The following is a 17,325-nucleotide window of genomic DNA, read 5'->3' as shown; positions in this document are numbered from 1 at the left end:
CCCGGCCGCGCTTTCCCGGCGTGCCCCGCGCGCTCTCGATGCTGACGTCACCGCAGCCCGGCGCCCGCCGCCATTGGAGTTGGAGGCTCAGGCTGCATCCCTCGCTGCGGCCCGACGGCGGCGGGCAGGCCCGGGCGGCGCGGCCCGGGGGCATGTGAAGAGACGGGGCCGGCAGGGTGAGGCGAGGCGCGGGACCGGCAGGGTGAGGCGAGGCGCGGGACCGGGGCCGGCCTACCGTTTCCTGGGCCACCCTGAGGAGCCGCCGAGCGGCGGCGCGCGCGCCAGCGGCCGCTTTCCCTCCCCCTGGGCCCCGGCCCCTTCCCCTCCCTGGCCGCCGCCTGAGGGGAGAGGCGCCGCCGCCCCTCCGCCAGGCCTTGCCGCGCCGCGCGGCCCTGCCTTCTCCTCCGGCCCGCTCTGCTGAACCACGGCGGCCCTGTACATGAATTATGTCTGCCACAAGCGTTGACCCTCAGGTAAGTGGCGAAGCAAAGCGCGGGGCCTGCCGCCTCCCCGCGACGGGCGGGGGGGTCCCTCGCAGGCCGGTGCCTGCCTCTGGCACGGGAGAGGCTTTTCTTCTTCTTCCCGGCTTCTTTGCACCTTAATCTCTCTCGTTAAATTCCCCCACGGGCACAGCACATTCCCACAGCCTTTCGAGAGCCGTGGCCATTTCTAAGGCAGGCCGGTGCTGAATGAGCCATGAAGCGTACTCCGCAACCCCAGTCTAAACAAACCTGGATATCTTGTTAGCCATTTTTGCGAGCCTCTTACCCGTCCTCAAAAGCTTGTGTGTTTTGCAGTGACACTATAAGAGTGTTTCTAAAAATAACTTTTATTTCTCCTCTTCCCCCCCCCTTTCTTTACCCAATCATCTGCTATGGCTTCCCAGAGACCGAAAGGACAGGATAATAAAGGTGAGGATCACGCTGAGATCTGATTGTTTAAATTGTTACTGTAACAGATGAATTGCGCAGGTACCTGTAGGTGAGCAGAAGGGTATTGCTCCTAGTCCGTGGTGATAACATCTGGAAGCTGTGCTTCGTTTCAAAAATAGCATAAACTGTTACTCATACGAGCTTGCTTGCATCCCACTTTATGCTATTGAGTTTACAGTGGGAAGGGCTATGCATTAGTACTAAATATAATAAAGCTCTTGATTTCCTTAAAGCAGATCTGTTCGTAAAGTCACAAGGATATGCCAGTTCAATATGCATTTTTCCGTAATTTTGCACTGTTCCTATTGTATGAATACAGTTCTGTTACTGTTCTGCTGTTGACTGGTGTATGTACCAGATGTTATGTATAAGCCTACAAAATTTAGGGATATTTTTAAAATAGTTAGCTTTTGATGATAGCTCCTGTGCTTTGTTTGAAATTAAATTTAATAACAAGTAATCTAAGAAAATACCTTTGTTGTTACTGTGATCACTAGTGTGTTAATTGTTTAGGCTTTGAAACTTAACAATATTCAACTCTATAAATGATTTTTAATATATCTTAACCTGCCTTAAAAATCCAGCTACTTCTAGTTACAGAAAGTTTGACACTATTTCCTGTGTTTGTAAATACTCTCTTACTTGTACTCTCCCTGACAATCTTTGCAGAAATACTTTGGTAAATTCCCAAACTTGGCTGCTAAACATCCTTTTTGGTGTAGTGTTACCTTTAGTTTAGCTGTTCTATGAAATAAGTAAATAAAGCAGCTATCACATAATGTGTTTGATCTCTTTTTCTTAAATTTAAACTAAGAATAGTATTTGAAGTGACCTAATAACAGGTTTTAGTGTGCTTATCTTCCAGTAATGGGTTTTGAATGCTTTTCATGCATAAATTTATGCTTAAGTAGGCCTTTGATTATGGCAGAGATTTCTGTTTTACACATGAGAAAACCGAGACTTAAGTTTTCCTGAAAATGTCAGGTTATTAAGGCACTTAGTGGTCACTATTTCATAATTAAATGTAACCTCACCTCATCTTATTTTAGCCAACTTAACTTAAGCAGTGAATGACACATGCTGGGAGAACTGTGAGTTTCTAAGAGTTCTAATTATGGACAGAACAATAAAGGTTGTTTCCCAATATTTTTCACAAAATTCTTATCAATAATTATTTTTTTGTTCAGAGTTAATTCAGGAGTTGTCTATTTACTCTCGACTGCAGAATATTTTAAACTTTTAAATTTACTCAGATTTAGTTTTATAAGCAATAATATAAAGAGAAACCATTTGAGGGAAAAATGTCATCCCTTGGTCTTTTTAGGAATCTTCATGCTGTGAAGAAGAAATACGCCTTTTCATGAAATAACATAGGGTGGAAGTCTACATAAATGCTGCTAAGCAGTGTTATGATGTGTTGTAACATTTTTCTTCTAGTACAAAATGGTTCGTTACATCAGAAGGATACAGTTCATGACAACGATTTTGAACCTTACCTTTCTGGGCAGTCAAATCAGGTTAGTGTATTTTTAACTTCGTTTTTTTTTCCTTAGGCATGCTGTTGGCACTCAATTCATAGGATTGTGTTGAGGGAGCAAATTCCTTAAATAGAGATGGAAAAAGAAATGACTAGCATATTGTGTTACTTGGTAATACAACTAGCATTTGTGCTCACAAAGCTAATATTACTCTGCATATCCAGATGGCCACAAGTGAAAATGAACTTAATGCTCCAACTAGTGTCCGCTGATTGCTCCTCAAATTGCAGGTTATTGATACGGTTGTACTGTGACAGACTGTTTGATCTTACAGTTCTTTGACAGATGAGTTGTGTGTGGGAGTCTGAAGGTTCTGCTTTTGGGCTCTCTAGATTCGTATAATTTGTATAATCCTAGAAATTAGTGTAGTTTAAATTTGCTTTTGATGCTTTCTAGGCAGCTTGTAGAGTTGTCCCACTTGCTTTTTACACTCCAGCAAATACTGTTGCTCTTTTGTGTCCTCTGAAATATTTTACAAATTAAAGTTGTGTTATTTTTAGAGTAAGATTCTGTAATGTAAACTCAGTATAACCTGGGTCATTATAACATACATTAAATCAACACACATGACTTAAATACCGTTATAAGGGAAAATTATATCAGGGAAGTAATTTTTGACTTAACATTCAAATCTTAGAAGTGAACAAAATCTATAGAAACTGGAGATGCAAAAAGTTTTCTTTCACAAATATGAAATACTGTTTCAGAGAGACACCTACCAGAGGTACAGTATTATTTGTTGGCAGAAAGGCAAAGTGTTATGTTTCAAAAGGGAAATTTATAACTCATCTGGAAGCTGATAGATGCCAATGTTAATGCTGGTGACATCATCAAATTTGATTTCAAAAGAAAATCATTCTACATGCTAAAAAAAAAAAAAGCATATAACAAGCTGTTCTGTTTCACTTGTGGAGACTGTTTTCATCTTGAACATAAACACTAGAGCAAACAGCGTTAATTCATGTACTGTGTATCGTTACCTTCAAATGTATTAGCCCTATTTGTTAGGGCAGTCAGATAGATGGAACTGTGTTACAGATTTGTTTTGGATCATAGCAGCATTGAGGAAGGGTGCAAAATTTAGGACAGTATAGATAGACTTGAGCTTGTTTCCATCCTGGAAGCAATCTAGAAAGACCACTGTGGATGTTGGGGCAAGTGTGTGTATAGGACAACACGGATTGTCTTCTGAGCTCTGTACTGTGTGGGTTCCAGCTCCCAAGCTAAGCTTCGTTGTTCTCTGCAGCATGGACATGTTCTCTAAGCTTATATGAAGCTAAAATGATTTAATGGGGAGCATTCCCTCTTCTCTGGAATTAATGTACTGTAGCAGGTATAAAAGCAGGGAATTTGTGGAGAAAAAAAGGAAGTGGAATTTTAATTTTTAATGCAAAATTAGTTTTGAAAGAAATTGAGGTTTTGAAATTCCATTTCATCATATTTGTATATAATTTTTAATGACTTCATATAGAAAAAATGTAGAATCTATTATATTTTAATTCTTCAACAAGCCCTATTATTAGGTTTAGATGGGAAAATTGCTATGATGATTAGAATTTCCATAATTCTAATAAAGTTTTCTGACATGAAAGTGTAGCTCCATTGACAGATTTATTTATGTTGCAGTAAGAAATTGGTATGCTACAAGAAACAATTGTGTAGGTCGTCTCACATTAAGTGGAAAGTGACGGTAACGTTAATTAGGATGGTGAGATTTTTGTACTGAAGACAACCATGTTTCTGAACAAAGCCTTATTATCTAGTTATTCAGTCAGATTTATTCAGCCCTTTAAAATTGCTGTAAAATGTAAGTGACTTACAAAAAAAATTGAAACCAACTGAATATTAAAAAAACCCCAAAACTTAAGAAATTAAAACCCCAGCGGACACAACAGTATATTTGACATAAAAAATCAAATGTAGGTTGGCAATATTGTGTTAATTTCATCTTTTAAAAATACAGATTAGTATTGAACATGTTATAATGAGCTAAAATATAATTGTCTTCTCTTTTCCTGTTGTTAACTGCTTCTAAGTAGTGGTACTGCCTTTTCTTTCCGTAAATGTTCTAGTATCCGCATAGCAGTAGGTCATACAGATTGAATTTGAGATGTGATAGCTTTTTGTTATAAAGCACACTAAAAGTACTTTCAAGTGCAAAGGGAAATGAGTGAAGTAGAGTATTTATATGCAAAGTCATACTCAAAGCAAGAAAGGCATCTCCCATGTAATGTCATCCAGAACCAAAAGATTATTCATAAGGAACAGGGAATTACTATCAAGTAGTGTACTCTGGGAGAAAGGAGGATTCCCTTCCGAATTAACACAATGGTTTGGTTTGTTTGTTTGTTTCTTTTTAATTAAAAAAATATGTAGAAGAGTGCAGAAAGGTCAGGGATAAGTTTGTTGAAATAGATGTTCTGCTGTTGCAGTGAAGGACTTCTGTCAGAGTCTCTTTTACACACTGGCATAAAGCCAGTCAAAATAGATTGAATGTTTTGCAAGGATGTCTGCTAAAACTTTCCTTTAATCTTGTTAGAATCCTTGTGGAAGCTTTACAGGCTATGTGACAGGAGGTGACAGTCTCAGGAATTGTCTAGAATCCTTCAGCAGAAATATTTTAGGACAAAAAAACCTGCTTATTCTTTTTGGTCTTCATATATTCTACAGATGTAGAATTTATTAACGAAAGTATCTCCAAAGAACTATCGATGTTTCCTCCCTTCCGCCTGCATTTGGTTTTACATTTTTCTTGTATTAACGCTAAGATATAACACATAGCAATCTCAAAGTAAAGTCTTCTAGAAAAACGTTTTCATATGCTAAATATTGATTATTTAAGCTTGGGAGCCTTAGAAAATCAAATGTATTTAGATCTTCTCATAGGAAGGTGGATTGTGTACCTCTTGTTAATGACAGAATTTGCATGTAAATAAAGGCGGCATGAACAGTGGCAGAGATTATTTCTTTTGAATCAGTAACATTGGATTCAGGCTGTTTAAGTCTCAGAAGTGTTTGCAGTACTGTATGTGAGTCTTGGATGCTTTTTGTGGTATCATTCTGCATATGGAAAGTAAGGGTATTGAATTGCTGTGACTTTGGGGTATCCTGGAAGGAGGCATTGAAAAATGAGCAGTAAAAGTCTGTTATCGGTTGGGTATTATGCTTATTTTCAGCAAGGAGGTTTTTTTACTTCATTTTTTGAACGAGCTGAGAAAGAACCTGATATTTTTGAAAAATGACTGAAGTTCTGTTGCAGTTTTGCCGATTTTGCATACATTTTGTCAACTTAGAAATGTTGCTGTTTGAAAGAAATCTTAATTCCTCTTCTTAAAATGATCTTTCTCCATGAGTAAGGAAAGCTAGCTACTGCTTGACTTCTTAACAGGAAAGGTTGACCTTCCCGCTCCCTCACTGGTAATTACAGTTAAGAGTGTCAGTTTGGAAGGTCTCCAGTATACATGCTTCAAGATTATTTAAAGAGGAGTAAAATCTATCTTAGAATATTCTGTGTTTGTTCTTTAGCATTGTTGAATATGAGAAACACAGAATGCTTCAAAAGCAAGTACAGCAGAAGATTTGCAGTGGAAGGAGAGGCTTCTCAGCTTGCTCTAAGAAGCAGTTGAAAGGGAGGAAAAGCTAGAATTTCAGAGGGGGATCTGCTGGTTTGTAGCAGTCAGGCTCTTATTTCATAGAGCAGAAGAGATGGCCTGTTTGGAAGGACAGTCTTGCACATTTGTAACTTACCTACTGGGGGAGGAAGAGACTTTTGGGAAAGGCTGAATAGGGTCTTTCTCAAAGAGTTTGGATGGCATGTTATCACGTGTCATATTTGCATATATTTGTCTCTAGTATACCAATCACTTTAATTTCAGTTTGTAATTGTTAGGCTTAGCTACAGCAAACTTGGCATGCTTCTTAGCGTGTGATCTCACTGTGATCCTGTTTATGTCAGGAGTAGCCATTGCATGTTTTATCACTTCAGGTATGTTTTATTTGTTTGAGGGGACTGTTGACCCCTCAAAACAATCCCATAATGAGGACTGTAATCATATTTTCTGTTACTTGTATTGTCATGTTAAAGTAATACAATCTAAACTTCTCCCATGTAGTGATGTAGAAATGCAAAATGTCTTTAGTTCTGAGAGACACAAAATACGTTGTTATACAAAGTTCCTTGAAATATTTTGGGGTATTATAGATGAAATACTTCTAGAAGAAGCCACTAAGTACCCTTAGTAATGTGACTAAGCTTACATGGTTTCAAAATCTCAAGTACTAACCTCATTCTGAGCCACTAGTCCTGGTGCTTATAAATGCCCAGAATACTGCATTTTAGCCCTTATTCTTTCCTGGAGTGTATACTAAGATCTGTAATTAGGAATTAAATTACCTTGTCTCTATTGTTCTTTTCTATTTGGTGATGAACAGTGTTGTGGCTATTTATAAATAAAGGGGGTTTCTATATCTGGTTACCTTTTTTTTTTCTTTAACAGAACAGTAGCTATCCATCAATGACTGATCCTTATCTGTCCAGTTATTATCCACCATCGATTGGGTTCCCCTATTCTCTCAGTGAAGCACCATGGTCTACAGGAGGAGATCCTCCTATCCCATATCTCACTACCTATGGACAGCTCAGTAATGGAGATCACCACTTTATGCACGATGCTGTTTTTGGACAGCCTGGGGGTCTGGGAAATAATATCTATCAACACCGGTTTAACTTTTTCCCTGAAAATCCTGCCTTCTCAGCTTGGGGAACAAGTGGATCCCAAGGACAGCAGACTCAAAGTTCAGCATATGGGAGCAGTTACAGCTACCCACCTAGTTCACTGGGTGGGACCATTGTGGATGGACAAACAGGATTTCATAATGATACATTAAATAAAGCTCCTGGAATGAACAGTATTGAACAGGGAATGGTTGGACTTAAGATTGGTGGAGACGTTACAACTTCTGCGGTGAAAACAGTAGGTTCTGTTGTCAACAGTGCTGGGATGACAGGTGCCCTCTCTGGTAACGGTGGATCTAATGTAAATTTGCCAGTATCTAAACCAACCTCTTGGGCTGCTATTGCTAGCAAGCCTGCAAAACCACAGCCTAAAATGAAAACAAAAACTGGACCTGTAATTGGAGGAGCGTTGCCGCCTCCACCTATAAAGCATAATATGGACATAGGTACTTGGGACAATAAGGGTCCTGTGGCAAAAGTTCCTGCCCCCCAACAGATACCTTCTCCTCAGTCTGTTCCACAGCCGCAGCAACCAATTGTTCAGCCTGTTCCAACTCAGCCTCCTCCATTGACTCAGCCACAGTATCAGACCCCTCAACAGCCACCCCAAAATCGCTGGGTAGCTCCTCGCAACAGAAATGCAGCTTTTGGCCAAAGCGGAGGAACTGGTAACGACAACAGCTCAGCTGGCAGTACCCAGCCTAACCCTGTTCCAAGTGGCGAGTCCCATCCTGTTCTTGAAAAACTGAAAGCTGCTCACAGTTATAACCCTAAAGATTTTGAATGGAACCTTAAAAATGGACGTGTGTTCATAATAAAGAGCTATTCTGAGGATGACATTCATCGTTCCATTAAGTATTCTATTTGGTGTAGTACGGAACATGGCAACAAACGCTTGGACAGTGCTTTTCGGTCCATGAATAGCAAGGGTCCAGTCTACTTGCTGTTCAGTGTCAATGGCAGTGGACACTTCTGTGGAGTAGCAGAGATGAAATCACCTGTGGACTATGGCACCAGTGCAGGTGTCTGGTCTCAGGACAAGTGGAAGGGGAAATTTGATGTCAAGTGGATCTTTGTGAAGGATGTGCCCAACAACCAGCTCCGACACATCAGGCTGGAGAACAATGACAACAAACCAGTTACAAACTCCCGTGATACACAGGAGGTGCCCTTAGAAAAAGCAAAACAAGTGCTTAAAATTATTGCTACTTACAAGCACACGACCTCCATCTTTGATGACTTTTCTCATTATGAAAAGCGCCAAGAAGAGGAGGAGGTGGTGCGGAAGGTAAACTTATTAAAAAATTTATTTTATACACAGATATGGGGAAAATGAAATGTGAAGGCTGCTATGGTGGAAAAAATGTAAGTAGGAATTCGAAATGTTTTTAATACATCTCAACTTGATGGTTTTATGTGTGTTTAACAACACAAAAAACAAACTGATGCTTATTTGTCTGTGACAATTTCATAGCTAATGGGTTTCAAAACAGAAGGCTAAGCAGTAATGCAGGTAAAGGACATTATGTCCAGTTCTTTGGAGTTTGATTTATTTTTTTATCTTAAAATGGTTAATAAACTACAAAATAGGTGCAGATTTTTTTTCTGCCAGTGATTAAGTTTTTTGCCTTAAATATGAGGTGTTTTAACACTGTTTGACTGGAACTAAGACTACTAAAGTTCATACCTGTATTGGTATTTGAAATTTGTACATCACCTTTAAGAGCAAGAGGCCTGACCTTGTTTGTTCAGTTGATGTCTGTGGAAAAGAGAGTTGCATAAAATTGCTGGAATAGTGCTAGAAAGATTGCGTTTCTGCTGCTGAAGTCACATGTATTATTATTTGGGTAAATAAAGGTTTTCAGTTCCCAGGTCTAATCTGTCTACTAATTCTTGAAAAGAAGTTTGGAGTGACAATGTAGTAAGAGAAATATGGGCAGTAACTGGGAAAACTTTCATGGCTCTAAGTCTACCGCAAGAGACCTCTGTCCTTATCCATCCCATGACCTCAGTTTCAAGAATGTCTTTTTCTAATTAGTCAGTCTACAAGTAATGGGCTGACAAAATATTAGGTGTTGGGATGTGTAGTTACTAGCTAGTTAACACTTAAAGTTGCTTGATGTTGATAGTATTTCATAGACCCTTTTTGTATAGCGTTTAAGAAGCATTTTTTTGACAGGCTAGTTTAGCACAGCTCACGCTTGCTTCAAAATGTTTTTGAAGCACAGACTTAATGCATGTTCCTGGAGCTTAAATTGAAGTTGCCATTTTAAAGGTTTTATTGCTGTTTAAAAGCACAGATAAAATTGCTTTAAACTGTCTTTGTAGAATGTACCCTTAAATTTTGAGAGAAAAGGAGTTCAGTGTCTTAACTTTTTAGCTCAGCTTTTCCTAGCCATAAGATACGAAGTGCATGGCATACCTCAATACAGCAGGGAAGGAGAGCTTAAGAATTGTTTTTTTCCTGTGTACTCCCTGTGGGATTCCACAAGCTAAAACCTAAAAGCCTTTACTTACACACCTCGTTCCTTCAGGACAAGAGGAAACAGCCTCAAGTTGTGCCAGGTGAGGTTTAGGTTAGATATTAGGAAAAACTTCTTCACCAAAAGGGTGGTCAAGGACTGGAACAAGCTGCCCAGGGAGGTGGTGGAGTCACCATCCCTGGAAGTGTTCAAAAAACTTGTAGATGTGGTACTTAAAGGCATGGTTTAGTGGTGGACTTTCCTGTGTTAACAGTTGGACTTGATAACCTTAAATGTCTTTTCCAACCTAAATGATTCTATGATTCTATTCTGTGATTCAGGAGATAATTAGCCATTCAGTTTTTAATGCAACCTCTATCTTGGAGAGGTGTTTCCTTATGTAGGAGAGAATCTTGAATAAGTCAAAAGGTCTGGGTTCCTTTGACCAGTGTTTACAGTGTAGGGGGGGTAATTGTTTGCGTTTTTTTAACACAGTCTCCCTGTGATTTGCTTCCAAGTCTGGAGGGGAGGATGATGTGCATGTTTAAGGAGTGAGAGTACTGGGAAAGCCATAGGAGATCTGGTGTTGGAACGGTTGTTTACTGGCCTGGGGAGGGTCCCAATGGCTGTTAACACCAAATTTCCTTTGCTTTGCAGTAGCTCAGGGGCGTGATGTTCAGCTACTGGGCTGATCCTGCTTTGGGTTGTTTTAATATACACAACTATTTCCCACTTTCAGTTGAAGTGCTGATACGGTAGTTTTACCCAGGCCACTGCTTTATAGCAGGATCAGTTTTTCAATATAATGCATTTTTTTCTACCTCATTTAAAACTGAGGCTCTAGCTTATATGACACATTCAGAAAATGAGCTATGGAGTCTGATTTAACATTTCTTAGATTCCTTCAAATAGCTTAGAGAATAGGACAATATACAATTGAAGTATGCTGAGGAAGTTAATAGTGCTAGAGAGGTAAAGCAGGTGAACGGTGAGGGAAAGAAAAGACAGAGCTTGTCGGGTTGCATTCTATAAAGCTATTGTCTGGAAAGCTAGTATTTTCCCCTTCATTGACTAAATGAATTTTAGAAGTCAATTGATTACTAAAAGAGCGTTTTTTACAGGATATGCACCCACATAAACTTCTAATTGTTGAGAAGTTTGTGCTATTGAAGTTGAAACCTTCCTGTTATGCAAAGTTAACCTTCTTATGACAACAGTTTTTGAAGAACCTTACTGCTCTTACGACCTAATTGACATTTTCAGATGGTTGTTTGTGTATGTGCCATCTTAATTGGCTTTCCAGTTGCTATGTTTTTTATTCATTATACTGTGTTTAGCTGTAAAATCACTTGTGGAAATTTTGTGCTTCCGTTTCACCACTGTTGTGATTACAAACGGCCAGAACTCCTAAAAATCTAGAGAACGTGGAGGGCTTGAACACTTTAATTCCATTTATACACAAATATTTAGTAGGGAAGAATAACTTCATGTAATCTGTACAATGCAAGCCACTTGCATTTCACTTCTTTAGATGATTACAGTTTGTTGCTAACCAGTGTTTTCCTTCACTAGCGCATGTGGAGTAAGCTCCAGTGTGTGCTCTCTGAGTTCAACTGATCTAGGAACCACTGTGTTAAAGCCAAATCATCAAAAGAGGATTTGGCAGGTATAATGCTGCATGAAATTCGTTGGAAGTGCCAGAGGTTCATCAGTGTTACTAGCATTGCTTAAGGACTGCATCATCATCTAGAATTGAGGGAAGATTTGTTCATGTTGGGATGCAAGTCCAGCTTTTGATTTGCCATAGTAATAAACTATTTAAGCCCACTCTGACCCAGAACCTGGGAGAGGAGTAATAGAAGTATATTTGTATCTGAAATGAAATAGCAAAAAAAAAAAGGGAGTGGCTTGAAATCTCTTCCACCTAGCATTTTTCAGTTAGTTTCCAGGGCTGCTACAGCTGTTGACAAAGAGAGTAATGTCTGTGATCAAAGCTCATGCTCTTAAAATACAAAAAAAGTCGCAACATGTGTGAGAGAGCTTCTTTAAAAAGAAAATACATTATAATGTGGCATTATTAACATTCCCTAGAAACATGCTTACATAGTCTTAAAAAAATTGTCCTCTGCAGTTAAAAAGCTTGTAAAGAAAATAAACTTGTTGAAGTTTTTGGTATTTTTATTTGCATCTCATGTAGTAGGACAGGTGGGTTGATCTACTGTCAGCAGCTCGTCTGGGTAGATCTGTATTTAACTAGATGGTCAGTTACTGGGCTGGATTGCTGTACCATCACCTCTGAACTGTGTCAAGGCACTTGGCCTTGGTGTTGTGTTGAAAGAGCTGCATGGTCTTAGAAAGCTCTTGAGTCACTGAGCTTACTGTTTCTCCTTTTGGGTGATAAATTATTGTAAAGTGGTAGTTAGCTTAATGCATGTTGGCCCTTAGAAGTACTCATTTTCGTCTAGCATTGTGCATTTCCTTTCAGTATGCTTTCTGTGAACACACTCATTGCTGCACAGCTTTTGAGGATGGAATATTGTCTTTCCTCCAAAACTGTAGTTAAAAAAAATAGTATTTTAAGATTAATACTGATTTGTTTTCTGATACAAAAAAAAATTTATATTTTTGTGTCAGAAGATGAATGCTTTCATCCTGCAGACCTTAACAAATCTAGTGTAGACAGAAAGTTGACAGCTGCTTTAGACTGAGGTGAAAGGAACAAAAGTTAAGACAGCGGTGAGTGTCTCGAAATTGGAAGCTTTGCAAAAACCCATTTTTCCTGTGTCTGAAGACTATGCATATTAATGTTGTGAAGGAGAAGTATGCAACAGGAACTCCCCTGTGAGATACCAGAGAATTCCCCTGGAGAAGAGAAACAGTGAAGACTCCTGGTTGGATCTTCAAAACCCAAAATGACCAGAGCTTTGTTAGTTGCTTACAAAAGTGCTTCTTGCTTGCAGTGGTGCTAAATAGTATCAAGGAGAAGATTTTGAAAGAGCTTCTATAAAACAGCCCTGCTCAAGAGCATGAAGAATTGTTGCATCAGTTTCTTCCTTGTCAGTTTATATGGTTTCAGATACTTTTTAGAAGGAAAACTCAGATTAGTGCCTGAGAGAGAAAGCAGTGTAGGAGGAATTGCTTAATAACTTGCTCAATAAATAGCACTTTTTACTGAATTCTAAAGCCTGAGCTGAGTCTCTGAATGCCGTGAGCATACTTTCTGTGTATCAGGTAAAAATCTCAGGTGCTAGCCAGTCTTCTGTTTATGAGCAACTAGTCCATGAGAATGGAAAATTTTGATGTTTAAAAGAAGGTGGAATTATGAGGGTCTGTGGAATACTACACAGAAAACTTAAGTTATATAAGATGGCAATGGGAAAGAATGGGCTGGTGAACATGGTGGAGCAGCGGAGCAAGGTAAAGGGGATTTACCATCATAGAAATGGAAGTAGGATGGAACGATTACTTTTTTGGAAGCCTTAAAATGGGCTTAATACAATTCAGTTTGATACTCTTCCTAACCACCTTTTGTTGGAAATGCCAGGCAGCCATAAGGTCTTTTCATTAAGAACATACAACACCTGATGTGTTCTGATACTCTGCCACTAAGAAATGACTATTATTGACAGTTCATCACAAGTCAGCAGTTAAAAGATAGAAGGCGTTTAGATTTCTAAAACAAATTGTACCACTTCACGTGGTCTGTTCTCTTTGTTTGGTAAAAAAATTTTGCTGTCTTTTACTTGTGTCTTAAATCATAGAGTAAGAATTTATACTAGATTTTGTTGGCTTATTTTTTATGAAAATTGAAGTACTACTATTATTCTGCCTGGAAGCTAAAATCAATAAATTCCATTTTTTAAAAACTCCTGATTTTATGCTGTGACCAGTTGAAGTACCAAATACAGTCTGTTACATTTATAGTGTTTGGTATATTTGCAAATAAGCTTTACATCGCAGCAGAAACAATTCCAAGATGAATTTTATACAGAAAGATTCCACAAAACAAGTAAACTGTGAAGGCATTAGTTTAGGAGTTGACTGTTGTTCATGCTTAGGCTGTTGCACAATTTTCTTGCTTGAAATGGGGTTTGGTTTTGTGCTCTACAGTCTGTTTTAAACACCATTGGGGTGAAAGGGAAAGCAGTCAGCTGAGCCCTTTCTTTTCAGTCTGCACAGTGTCTTAGCTGGAAAAACACACTGGCCTAAAGATACAGCAGCATATTTTTTTGAACTTGGCTTGCTCTCTTCTGCATGTTCTGCAGCTTAAGAGGCTCCTGAAACAGTTATTGAAGTCCCCCCTTTTTTGTTGCTGCATTGCTCAACTCGTCTGTGTAAGTCCTGAGCGGAGGCTGTGCTCCAAATCGGAGCAGAGGCGTGACTATTTGCTGCTTGGAGAGCACAAGCTGGTTAGATGAAGACTTAGAGCAGTTGAGGGATGCCTGCCTGCAGGTATCCCTTAGCTTACCTTTACCTGTCTTCAGTATTTGTGGTTAGCAGAAACTTTTGAGGGAGACTTCAAAGAGCCTGCTGGCTTCTGTTCTAGAATGCTTTTAGAAATTCTTGGATTGTTCAGTCTAGCTGTGCTGGTTTTTATCAGATTGCACAAAAGTACATAAATTTTCTTCCACCTGATTATTTTTTTATTATTATTATCCACCCACCCCCCACCTCACCCCTGACTTGTCAGGTATTTCACAGTGCCTCCCAGAGTAGATGAACAGATAGGAAGAATTAGGAACAGAATTTCTAGAGAGCTCAAATCCTTGCTTTTACTGAATGTGACTGAACTACAAAGTCATTTGAGTGCCTCAAAATTTTACTAGTTCTGTGAAGTTCAGTGATCTACCTTCTCCTTTCTGCTCCTCTTGTATTGGTTGTGCTACTGCTGCAGTAGCTAAAATAACCCAGAAAGGAGAATATTGCAGGTCCTTGTTTCTGCTTAGGGATGTTGATACTCCAATCCTTTCTTACTTCCCTGCTGTGACCTTTATCTGCTGTCAGTTTGAAGTGGCTGTGCAGGTATTCAGCTTTTCTGCACTTAATATTAAGTTGTCAGATCCCTGGGCTTGTCAGCTATATATGGTGTAGTTATGAAATGTAGCAGCAATGTTCTAACAAAGTGTGTTGTTTGGGATCACATGAGTGCTGTTCATTTGCTTGTTCATTTGGCTAAAATCTTTCTTAACTTTTAACTTTTTTCTCTTTGCAGGAACGTCAGAATCGAAACAAACAATAAGAATAAACATATACAGTTTGATATATATATACTAGAACTGATATTAAATTCGACTATGAGAAACAAAATTTAAGTATACTGGTGCTGTATCCTGGCATCAGGACAAACTAAAGCTTTCAGCTCCAATATATCTTCTCGTGCAGGGGAAATTAAGTTGTCGCATCTTTAAGTACATTGTAGTTTATTTTTGCCCAAGCAGATCTGCATTAATTTGTACCTTTTTTCTATGTAAAATTCTGTAGAAATCATTAATAAAGGTGTGTCTTTTTATTTTTTTTAAGTTGGTAAACAGTTATATTAACCTAATGTGGACCTATACACGAGCATACTAAAGTGTCAGTGCTTCCCAAAGACTTCATTTTGGCATAAATTATGTTCCTAGCCAGATACAGATATTATGGAGAATACATGACAAATCTTCCTTTATCCTCCTCCCAAACCCTCTTCCTTCATGGCGAAAGTAAGAAACCATGCATTGATTTTTGTCATTTAAAAAATTTTCAATATACTGCACTTCAGAATTTTGAAATGAAAAAAACCCTAAATTTCTGATCACTTTGTGCAGCTGCTATGCCTCTTTATTTATCTGTACAATTACACTTTTAAAATTGCTAATGCACCATGTTGGTTTTTTCTGTCTAGTAGAAAAATCAAATTGTCAGTGAAATTGTTTCTCTGGAAAATATTTCCCTTTCACATTCTGTTAACCAGTGCTTCAGTGTGCATTTGTTATAACATATCCTGCCGAGAGTGAGTGAGACACTTTCTCTCAGCCATAATTCTGCTTTACGGTTTTTGTAGCTTAATTAAATAATAATGTGATGCTATCAACATTGCAGGGGTTTTGGACAATGTGTTTAAACCTGTTTCAGCTTTCAGGTGTTATTAGTTAATTGCAGATCATTTTTAATCCTTCCCTTCATTACTCCTTCCCACCCCCCAAATCCTAATGCCATTTAAAGTTTTTATACCAATAATGCTGAGCTTTAACGTAGGAACTAATAGTACGGATAATATGATGGATTATGCCTCAGATGTTTAAAATTGACAGTGTGTATGTCTAATTTTTTTCTGTTGGATGAGTAAAAAAACCTGTTTTAAGAAACTGAATTTGCTGTCATGTTTTTGTGGAGTGAGGGGACCGTCGGAGAACCTGTCACCAACTGGAGTTCCAATTAAGCATGGAAATGGTGCTCATGTCCGCTGCTCTAGCACACTGAATCTGCACGTGTTTATTGTAGAGGATCTTTTACTATATTAGAAAGCAAGTATCTTCTGAATACTATTTACTCCAAAAGGACCTCCAATTTAAATAAAGTTTAATCTGTATCATTTAGACTTGTATTTAGAACGTATAACTCTGTCTCTGGACTGTTACTGCCTGTAAGGGGTAATGGACAGATTAACTTTTTCCTCTAGGAGAATACAAGCCTTAATAAACAATACATATTTAGCAAGTTTGATGTCATTTTCATTTTTTCCCTACTTTCAGTTGTCTTCCTGTGTTATAATCGCCCTTTATGTGGACTCGTGCATTAAGGCTAATTCACAGAGTGTTTTGATTGACTAACCTAGATGTTGGCTTGATGACTGCGGAAGGGTTTTGCAGGGCTCTGCAGAGGACATTTAAGCAGCTTTGAATGTTACCGTTCCTCAAAGGAAATACCTGCGCATGCAGTGGCTGTCACTTGTACTTTCCCTTCTCCTTGTGTGGTAGAGAAGCTGAAGAAATAATTGGAAGTTGTCCTGTAGCCTTCAGGAGGCAGCAGCACAGATGTGGCTCACTGGGATGGGAAAAGAAACTTTCTAAATAGAAGTGAAGCTGTGAATGGTTTCTTTTACAGCAGTTGGCTGTATTTCCCAACTCTTAACTTCAGTAATTTGAGTTGCTGTCTTTTTTTAACTGACTTTTTGAAGCAATAACTGCGTTTTATAAACATGTTACCATCTAATAAAAGCACCTGCTGTTAGTTTCAGTTGTTATGTCAGGACACTGAGAGCTGTTGATTTCAGAGCCAAAAAGAATTCAACTCCATCTGGACCCTGAAGAGAAAAGTTAGTTACACAAATTTTATTTCCTTTCTTTAGCTCTGGGAAAAAAAAGTATCTTTGTAGTGCTTTCAGGTGAATATTTTCTTAAAAAAAAAAAAAAAAAAAGAGAAAAAAGGCAAAAAACCCCAACCAACCAAAAAGAACCCAAAAAATAACAAATTGAGAGCCTTTAGCTGAAACCAGTTTGGCTGTGTTGTTAGGGGAAGTTATAATGTATTTCAGCCTGCGATCTGGCATCGTGGGTCACAGAAAATATTCATAATGGCTTCAGCATGCAGTGATTTCTTACGGATATCGCAGCGCTGTGGCTGAATTGTACGACACTATCTGAGTTATGTGGGGAGAAAATTTTAGCAGTGGGTGAAAC

At 38.8% G+C, this 17,325-nt stretch overlaps 1 protein-coding gene across 3 annotated transcripts; it reads left to right on the top strand.

The window, feature by feature from the left end:
- Window positions 1-35: 35 nt before the first annotated feature.
- YTHDF1 (YTH N6-methyladenosine RNA binding protein F1) lies at window positions 36-16,363 on the top strand. 3 transcript variants are annotated; one of them, XM_014284805.3, is made up of 5 exons: window positions 36-473; window positions 887-911; window positions 2,370-2,449; window positions 6,967-8,570; window positions 14,880-16,363. In XM_014284805.3, the coding sequence occupies exons 1-4, from the start codon at window positions 447-449 to the stop codon at window positions 8,539-8,541; spliced, it is 1,707 nt and encodes a 568-aa protein (XP_014140280.1). In that variant the 5' UTR covers window positions 36-446; the 3' UTR covers window positions 8,542-8,570; window positions 14,880-16,363. The 3 variants fall into 3 exon arrangements, with proteins under 3 accessions (XP_014140280.1, XP_005444938.1, XP_014140281.1); XM_005444881.2 differs by having other exon boundaries at window positions 37-473; window positions 6,967-8,493; XM_014284806.2 differs by lacking the exon at window positions 887-911 and having other exon boundaries at window positions 37-473; window positions 6,967-8,493.
- Window positions 16,364-17,325: the final 962 nt, after the last annotated feature.

Source organism: Falco cherrug, chromosome 10 (assembly GCF_023634085.1).
Source record: "Falco cherrug isolate bFalChe1 chromosome 10, bFalChe1.pri, whole genome shotgun sequence".
NCBI classification, from domain to species: Eukaryota; Metazoa; Chordata; class Aves; order Falconiformes; family Falconidae; genus Falco; species Falco cherrug.
This window is presented reverse-complemented; position numbering and strand designations above follow the sequence as displayed.